The sequence below is a fragment of the Streptopelia decaocto genome (assembly GCF_964273445.1).
Source record: "Streptopelia decaocto genome assembly, chromosome: 7".
Taxonomy (NCBI): Eukaryota; Metazoa; Chordata; class Aves; order Columbiformes; family Columbidae; genus Streptopelia; species Streptopelia decaocto.
Window position 1 is genome coordinate 22,434,897 of NC_138661.1, and position 9,778 is coordinate 22,444,674.

A 9,778-nucleotide genomic window follows, 5' to 3' on the forward strand; every position below is an offset into this window, starting at 1 on the left:
CCCTCCCTCCCTTCCTCCCTTCCTCCCTTTTCATTTGTCCCTACTCAATCTTTTCAATATTCTGTAGTCTTGTCAGACGACTGTAAAATATGTGTTGCTTAGAAGCCCAGGAAAATCAAAATTGCTCTTTGTATGTGCTAAAATGTAAGATTTCCAGAAATAAAGGAGGCCAGTGGCTGGCAGAATACCATCAAGTACAACAACAGTGATTTTTCTGTTAAGAAAGGGCTAAGTAATAGTGGATAAAGAAGAAACTGGGGAAAAAGAAAGTAAATATAATGTATAAAAATAAAATAAATAATAGAGAATACAAACTGAAGCAAAAACAAAGGAGAAAGTTAGAAAACAAAAGGCAAATGTGATAGGTAAATGCAAATATTTTAGGACAGTTTCCCTGCCACGAACAACTGACCATCTAGTCAAGCACAGCATACATGAGGAAAGGTATTTTATGTAAGTTAAAATTTCTGTGAAGAGAAAGCCATTGTGTATTGTAGATGCTGGTAGAAGCACCTTACTTGTTTGAAAGATCTCTTCTAAGATAAAATTTCTGGAAGCAGATTGAAAAGACAAAACCTTTTTTTATTCTTTAAAAGTTGCTATTGTGCTATGTACCCTTAAGGTATTAAGCCTCTCATCAGCACATAAGGGGATTAATATGTATAATTCCCATTAGTCTTAATAGGAGTAAATCCGTCTTCAGTGGCAGGACAAAAGCTCATTCTGTCTCTAAATTAATATTGAATTTTATTTTGTTTTCTTTTAGTTTTCAAATCTTAGTATCAGCATGAATTATAAATCACAAGATGTTTTAACAAAATTCCCTGAGGCTCTTTATGATAAGAGTTCAGTAGCAAAACTGAGTATTTTCATGAACTGATGCATTTGTGCATTATCTCTTCTCATTTCAAGAAACTGAGTAATTTGGATACCAAGCCAAGCTTCTTATCTTATTTTGGAAGGTATTGCCACTGGGGACTACTTGCAGCAGTGCTAATACAGATTTACAGAGATTTTTGTTTAAATGACCTTTTTGAAAATGATTTTTTTTAAAGCTTATAGACCAAATGACTTTACTCACCAAAAAGCTATACTCTATGCGTCTCACAGTAAATAGTAGCATTGTACTTCAGGCTTTATTTAATCATTTAACAGAAAATATGGAAAAGCAACTGAAGGTATTTTGATATGAGAAATCAAAGAAGTTTGAGTTTCCTCAGTGGCAGGGAAAATTGATTTAATTTTTATTACTACTTACTTGTGGAACTTCAGTGAATTAATGTGGACCATTCACTGACGAGGAATTAATCATCCACTGATGTCTGTCCTGCTGCTATGCTTCTCCCTGAACCGTGGATATGATATAAACAGGAAAACAGAGCATTTTGCAACTTTTTGTGGTGACAAAAACTTGCAGTGCTCCCAGTGCTTTTCTCAAGGCAAAGCAGTTTTTTCCAAAGATTTTGTAGTGATGAAGTGGGCATGAAATTCATAAGCAAATTAATTTGAACCTGACTGCAATACTGAGAATTCTGGGAATTCAAATCAGTATTTTCCAGCATGTGTGAAATCACAGCATATACCTGTATGTTCGCTAGTGTATGTTTTTTGTTAAAGTTTACATCTTCTTGATATTAACAGAGAAAAATTATTTCTATGTGGCTGCCATAGGACATGAAAATGGATGCTGAAATTTCTGATATAGAAGTGGCTGCTCCCTCTTCCAGTTGGCGAACTCAAAACAGCTTTTTGTCCAGCTCACTGCTCTCAGATTCAGGTTGTAAGTATTGTTTCACATAAAAAAAAAATCCACAAGTAATGTATTCTCCTCTTATAAAGCTGTCTTACTTGAGAGAGTGAGATATTCTACTTTTCATCAAAAAATGCTAGAGCCATCTTAAGAGTCCTCCTGTGTTTTATAATAGCTTTAGATGCCCCTTTTTTTCTTTCTTCCTTAACTGGGAAATACAATATATTCTCTTTGTCATCCAAACATATGCCAAAAAAAAAGAAGGTTGCACTTGGATTCTGAATCTCTGCATGAAGAATCATACCTGTCTAAGCTGTATATCTTTTCAAGGGCCAAAGAGACACCCTCAGCTTTCATTTGTACCAATTAGTCTCATGCTTTTGTGCCAGTGGAAGCTGAAGTCACTAATTTTGCTTCTGCTTCAATAGTTTTTAACTATTCTTTCTGTCTTCTAGTGCATATACAGCTTGTTGTCATGAAAAGTTATGGGATCTCTGATACAGCTAGTAACTGCTCAGTAGGAGAGGACATATTAGATCTTTATCTGGTACAAGAACACCTTTGCAGGAGTGTCAGAATACTTTTCTTCAGAATGGCATCCCCTTCCATTTCTTTTCAATACAGCCAGTTTGTGTGCAGGGAACCTATTCACTAAGTTGCATTCTATGTAATGGAAAGTCCAATTTCAGGCTTCATTGTACTTTCAGACCTTTGCATCTTAGAATGAGTACTGCAGTGCATTACTGCTCATCTCCAGTAAGTCCTGACTTGATCTGATGAGGTTAAAGATGATTGGTTTCTTTTCCTTTCAGAATCTGCAATTTGTGATTAGTATCTTTTTGCAGAGCATACTGAAAAACCAATAGTGGGAACAAAGCATAAGAGTAAATGCCTCCATCTCATCTGTACTTTGGGAACAGTTTGCTCTGACTCAGATGTTTTTTCCATGTTCCCTGGCCTCATTTCCATCAAAGCCTTGCAAGGCAAAGTACAGCCCAGCCTGGTTGGGGTACAGAAAAGAAATAACCCATACCTTGCAGGCATGTTGGACTAGTTGTATTCCAGCAATTTCTTCCAACCTCAGCAACTCTGTGATCCCACTGCAAAAACTCACTGAAATTTAAATGTGCAGCATAAATGTTCCTAAAATATTACAATATCTTTATATTGCTTAACCTGAATGGAACTTGCTAGGACTTTAGTTACTTTAGTACTTTTAATCAATTTTAGACAGTTGTCAGAGAAATAGGATCCATTTGATCATACCATCTGTCTTTACTTTTTCCTATAATAACTTATGAACTATACAGCAAATTTCAGTTAAAACTGTCAGAATTGAGTTCCCAAAGACAAGTAAGTTATTACAGATTTCATGAAAATCAGTAGTTGCTTTAGAAGAAAGGCCCAATTAGTTACCACAACAGAAGAAAAGTTCCACCATGTGCTCAAATACATCTTCTATTTGATCTGCTGGCTATATAGGCAGTACCTTGTCTATTGGCCAGCTCATATGCAGAACTTAAAAACAGCTACAGCTTTCTCTATTCCACTTAGGGGAGGAAGATGTTGCAAAATGTATGGAGAAACTGCAGGTATTGCAAGTAGAGTACACTTAGGTGGGAACGTGGTGTGGGAAGTGGCACTGTTGGGTAAGTGCAATAGGTAAGAGTAGAGATGCAGGATGCAAGTTAATGATGAAGCAGGTTTGCTCAAGGAACACATTATTGACTACGAGGTAAAGTAAATAAATTTGATTCTTTAGTCTTTTATTCTTCCTTAAACTTCTTGGCATAGCAAAGACATTTTGCAAAGAGTATGCCCCTGCAAACACTCTTTAAGGGTTATAGGACAAAATAAAACAAGTGAAAGGAATAGAGAAGAATACATCTGTGAACATTACATATATAACACAAGTAAAAACAGGCCAAGAAATTGAGTAGGCTGTGGTTTAATCTTGGAATTTTATGTGGTACAGATGCAATTTCAATATCTGCTTTCAGTTTCTGTTTTTGAGGTCTTCACATATTAGAGCAAATTTCAGTCACCTTCTTCCCATATTTTTCTAATGTGTGGCTAAATGAGGCAATTAAGGAATGGTGATGTTAGAAAAGTAGATTTATTTTTTTTTTAAAGGCTGATTAGTATATGGAATAAAGGAAATAAGGGAAAGAGCAAAGAGCATTGAATTTGATGGAATAAGTACCAGTGACTTAAAAATGCTTAAAGTGATCAACCTTGCAAATAAGTGACATAATGTTGGTGGTTTGCGGTTTTGAAACTGGAGCATGGTTGTATTGCTATTTGGATAAAACATGGATTATCTTTCACAGGGGCCTTCCTGACACAGGAAACTATTATTATTGGGAACAGGAAGGTTGCTTTGGGAAAAACACTGAAGTGTATGTAGTCATGTCGTTATTATTATTTTGCTTAAATATTATTATCTTTCAAGATTTAAAAGTAATCACAATTAACCACATCATTTTTTATAGCATTAGTGGGACTTAATGTTAGGGTAGGAGCCTGGTAGTAGGATTAAACCTTTGTCTTTTCTATTTCAGTAGTTTCCTCTCAATAGTGGTGGTAAATATGAATCATTCTCTCATACTCCTTATGAAAAGATGTTCATATCAAACTATATCCTCTTAAGGTTGCAGTCCTTGGTAGGCATTCTTTGCAAAGACATAAACTAAATGAGCCCTTGAAAGGGATGTTTTCTAATATTTCTGTTGTGAGGGCGGAAAGAGGAGAACAACAGGTCCAGTACAGTTGCAGGGGATGACCTCAATACCAATCTGATGAACCAGTTCTGGATAATTATTCTCTGATTCAACAGTTTTTACCAGCACTAGGCTTTCTGGAGTTTAAAAAGTGGTGAATGAAAGACAATAGTGATTCAATATTGATAAATATAAAATATTTGGAGTCTTCAGCATTTGATGAAGGCTGCTTTTGAAACCATGTTGAGGCATGACTGAGGAACCATTTCTTTTTCCTTGCTTAAAACTTTTAGGAAGGTATTTTCCACATTTTAAATTAAGCTGATTTTCATATTTAATATTTTCCAAATCCTAGAATTGTGCTGAGACTGTTGTTAGTTTTATTCTTTTGCACAGATGGTAAAGAGCTATTTAAAAAAATATTTTTTTAAAAGGCAAAAAGTAAGAAAACAGTGAATGCTTTTCACCTTCTCCTATTTGTTTTTAAGTGAAAGGAACTGGATACAAAAATATTCAGAGTTTTAGTTTCTTACTTGTATTCTATAAAATTCTGTTAAAACAGAGAAGTAAGCATAGAGCATTTTTTCTATCCCTGTGTTTATTTCACTCTGATAGAATGAAGATGGTGTTCTTAATTTCTCACTTTGCTGATTCTTTTCTCCTAAGAGTTAATGCTATTATATGCTCTTTATGCTTAATAAGTACGAGAGTAAGTCAGGTGCCCATTGAAGACACCTGATATCATTTTCAATGTCTTAGAGTATGCTTCTAGCTGTCATTTTGGAATGCAGAGGTTTCCCATAGGTCCCAACATCTTTCGCAGCCCATTGTGGATGTCTCTGATACCTTATGGCACTAAAGTATTTGAATTACTTCACAGACTTTGGCTAGTGCCTGTATGTTTTACCTTTACGCTGAATCTGATCTCCACCTGTCAAATGTGTCTTTTGAAGTTGTTGCAATAGTTCTTGAGGACAGTAACAATTCTGCAGTGGTATTAACATTAAGGAGCTTTTCTTGTAATTGCCAGTGAGTGGCAAATGATAAAATTGGCTACCTCAGTCATATTAGTCTCATAAACACTATGAACTTTTAATTCCAGTAATTATATTAATTACTTATAATTTAAGACTTTGACAGCAAAGCATAATTTGAGTTCTTTTGCTCCCAAACCTCCTGTAGCTTTTGATAAATCTACCTAAAAATGTCATCACCTATTTTCTGTGACTAATTTGTCTCCTTCCTGCTTCAGAAACAGAAGAGTGAACTTTTTATTTACCTTTTGGAACAGTTTCCAAGCCTTTGTGATTTCATGTTTCCGCACTCCATCTCTCTTAAATTCAGGAAACCTTACAAATTATAGAGTCAGTAAGTAGTACTAGAAGATTCCTTCCCAATTTGGTTCTCTTATGAGTTGTAGCGAGCACCAGGGAGGAGAGCAGACATATTTGATAGAATTTAATTTACCTGTGTGTGGGATCCTGGGATTTAAGTTTAAAATTGATTAAAGAAAGAGGGGTAAAAAGTATAAAAAAATAAATAGGGAAACAGCAATCTGCTTCCATATATATTTAGTAAAAAGTTGCCAATGCAGCAGGCAGTTAAAAGGAAAAGTAATTAACATGAACATTCAGTTTTATGTCTAATCTTCACGTTTCTGGTATAATTTCTACAGTTATAACAGCTTTTCCATTACAAACTACTTTAAAGATCCTGTGGGAATGAGCTTTTGTTTCTATACCCATTTTCTTAGAAAGGAAGAGGTTTAACTGAGAAAATAATTTATACAAGGAAGCATTCATTAGACATGGTTTGCAGTCTGTATTATTATCAGACCAAAACGGCTGGTTTAAGAAGTCACCACTAGTTGTTATCTAAAGAATAATCTCCAGAAATTGTTTTCATGGCCATTTTATTTTTCTTGGATTTTATATTATAAAGGTCCCTAGAGTTACACAAGTTTTGCATTAGCTTTGTGAATTGAGTCCTGCCTTTCCCTTTGTACAGTTCATCACTGCAAGGTTTTAATCTGGATGTTTTCCCAGAAGCCACATGGCTTTCAGGCTTTCTGTTGTTGTTGAGAATTTATGTCCCAGGGCTTCATAAGCTGTGACTTGATGGAAAAGACAATAGCCACCATTTTTCCCAACTTCTGTAGCTGGGACCGCAGTCTTCTGTGACCCTTTTGCTTTGGTGCTCCACAACTCTCATGTGTCAACATGATATATAGTAGGAATGATATAATGCTTAGATAAAACCAGATTGTCCTGAATGCTGTTTTTATTGTCATAACAGTTAACTCCTTCAGTGTATGCTGATGTCTGTCTTTATCCCTCTATGCATACTTTTTCATAAGTTCTTAAGACAATTTATATTGACATTTATAAATAAGTAAGTTAATTAAAAGTAAGAAGACATTGTAACATCCTAATCCTGTGGGACACCATTCTATAAAAAAACCTTCCAAGGCTGCTCAAGGATAAGAACTTGTCAGGATTGGAAACTTGACATCATCGTTTTGAAAAATGCAAATTTATTTAGTTTAGCAATGAATTTTCATTTTGTTTTTTCACCTTACTTTCAATACTGGCCACAGGACATACTGATGAAAGAGCATGAAGTGGCATTGTTTTGGACTAATACTGAAAACTTTATGCTGAAAAATCATAACTCACTGTTTTACTAATATCCTGAACACAGTGATTCAATTCTCCTTCAGAAGATGAAAACATATCCCTCCTTGTAATCGAACTGTGAACACTTGCTCTCTATTAAATAACCTTTGGTTACATGCTGCTGCAGTTTTACTGGACTATTAAGGTACATACACAGTATGGCGTCCTATGAACACCTGTTCAGTGTTGCTTGTTGACTTTAGTCTGTGCTATTGGTAAAGATATTCCTTCAGGAATTTTCTGAGTAGTTTGTTTTGTCTTAAACAAAAATACTGGGAAATTAAATGGAAATGTCAATGGAATTATCTGTTTTTTTTAATGCAGTATACTCTTCGTCTGTATAAGAAAGATCTTGGCCATGCCTGTATTGTACAGAATTAAAATCTGTTTTTCTAGAAAAATAAGTCCGTTTCTCTATCCATAACATTATGAATATTGAATATTTATTAATACCATATTACTTACTGTGTAAATTGTGTTGTATAATCAAATATATATTTCATATAAACATTGATCGTAATTCAGCAAAATGTATGTGTTTCTCTGAAAGCATTTAATTACTTTTTTGTCTGATTTCTTTGTAGCGCTTATGAAAAGAATGGTTCCTTTTGATACAAGTGCCACCAAGGAAGATTCCATTAATGTTGCTGGCAGTGACATGAAGCTGCAAACAGAAAGACGGAAGCAGTAGCACATTTTACAAAAACACACCAGCTTTCTCTGTGGTAAATTCCATTCTGCTCTTCTTTGGTTTTGAACAGTAGTGATTCCATCTGCTATAAGAGTGATGCACCCTTAGTGACTCAGCTCTTACCAAACACTTAAATGAAAGAGCACCAAAAGTGACTCTAATGAACACTTGTGATAAGTTATGGAACTTGTACATCAAAGGTTTTCTGGGATTATGCTATTCTATTGCATTTGTTTCTGCAGTCCTCCTAATCTAAATTTGTTGTATTCTGGAAATATTATGAAATTAAAGACCTGTGATATTAATCTTTGCTATGAGCTTATTCACCTCTGCACAGAAATTGTTCTGACGTTTGTTTTTTTTATAACATTATTGATAATGAAAAAATATTCAGAAATGCCCTTTGTCCTAATATTTATTGTGAGATCCATTGTACAGTGCTGTGCAGACACATTTATGATTTTAGGTTCTTCAATTTGCAACACTCATTTAAGAAAGAAGTGATAAATATTAAAACCAAATTTCCTCAAAATTAGTGGGAATTTGTATCGTGATTTCAGGTTCAGCATATATCTGTTATCAGCTGTTTAGAATTATTCTTCTGACCAGAACAGTTTTATCAGATGACCTCTGGTAAGGCACTAAACAGCACCTGAATCTCACCCATCTGCATTAAGCATGTTGACGAGCATTGCTATGTGGCTGTGAAAAGTTCAATAGGAGGGTTTAATGATCATTTCTTTATTCTGTTTTCTTCTCTTTTAGAAGAGACATCATATAGATTTTTAAATTATATGGAAATACAGTATTGCACAGTTGCATTTGTTTGGATATCTCTATTCTAAACAAAGTGGATACAATTCTGTGTCACTGTGCTCTCAAACAGCACATCACAGCAGAATTTTCTGATGTCAAAAGAAATGAAAGTGTTTCTGGTAGTCTTCATTTTACTCCCCTCTCTAGTGCTTCTGATGTCATCACTACAAATGTGCCTGAAAGATTATGCCAAATCTATCAGCATACTGCAGCAACATGAACACCATTGAAACAATTTTGTTTTGTAGGCTTCTTACATATTTAGGAAACCTGATTCTTCTCCAAAACACTGTGTTGTCTTAGCACTGTAGGTGTCTGAGACATAATTTGCAGGTCACTATGTGCCACCTGAAAACAGGACCTTTCTTTTTTTTTTTTAATTTTAATTAATATTCTGAAGACGTGTTCTGCAGCCCCAGGGGCTTCTCTGGACAGTGCACTTACTTGACAATGCTGTTGTATTCAGTCTGTTTCAAACAGAACTTCCTGCTGAGAACATAAAAATCGGACAAGGAAATGAGAAAAAAAAGAATTAATTTTCCTTTCATTTTCTATACACTTAAATTACTTAATTTTTTAAAAAAAACTCTAATTTGGTTAAAAAAGTTTTTGTTACCTGTTGTTTGTGTAGAGTGCTGTGCATTGTAGTGCTGGCATTGGCTTTTTGCAGACTTCTGGCACATCCGCTCGTTCAGAAGGTCAAGAAAGCAAAACACGCACATCCGTCTTCTTCTGATCTCAAAAGCAATGACAGGGTCAAGACAAAACCAGAAACAAATAAACTTCTACTGTGGAAAAGGCAGGCCAAATAGAAGCCTGTTTGTGTCATAGTCTGTAAAAAATGTGGATTTCATGAAGCAGTGTTTAGCTCAAGCCACAGTTACCATAAAGTAAACTCACTTAAAGTGTATTAAACATTTGTAATTTTTTTTTTTTAATTACATCAGAGCGCAGCTGGAAACACAGTGTTTAAAATATTTTAGCTGGTTTGGTGAAACATTAACAAATTGCAAAATAAAATGTCATCAGCTTGCAGGCTTTATGGTACCTACAAGTTATGGCTAAAATATAGAAAGGTCATTTTTAATTATAAAACAATAACTTGTGCTCTCAAAACACCTCATGT

General features: G+C 34.8%; 1 protein-coding gene across 4 annotated transcripts in view; it reads left to right on the forward strand.

Moving 5' to 3' along the window:
* The window catches only part of CEP128 (centrosomal protein 128), a 123,547-nt gene extending 115,236 nt beyond the window's left edge, over positions 1–8,311 (forward strand). For all 4 annotated transcript variants that reach the window (XM_082059632.1, XM_082059635.1, XM_082059633.1 and 1 more), the window contains 2 exons: positions 1,672–1,780; positions 7,730–8,311. In XM_082059632.1, coding sequence (XP_081915758.1) covers positions 1,672–1,780; positions 7,730–7,836 — 216 coding nt within the window. In that variant the 3' untranslated portion in view covers positions 7,837–8,311. The remainder of the gene's footprint in view (positions 1–1,671; positions 1,781–7,729) is intronic.
* The last annotated feature ends 1,467 nt before the right edge of the window (positions 8,312–9,778 follow it).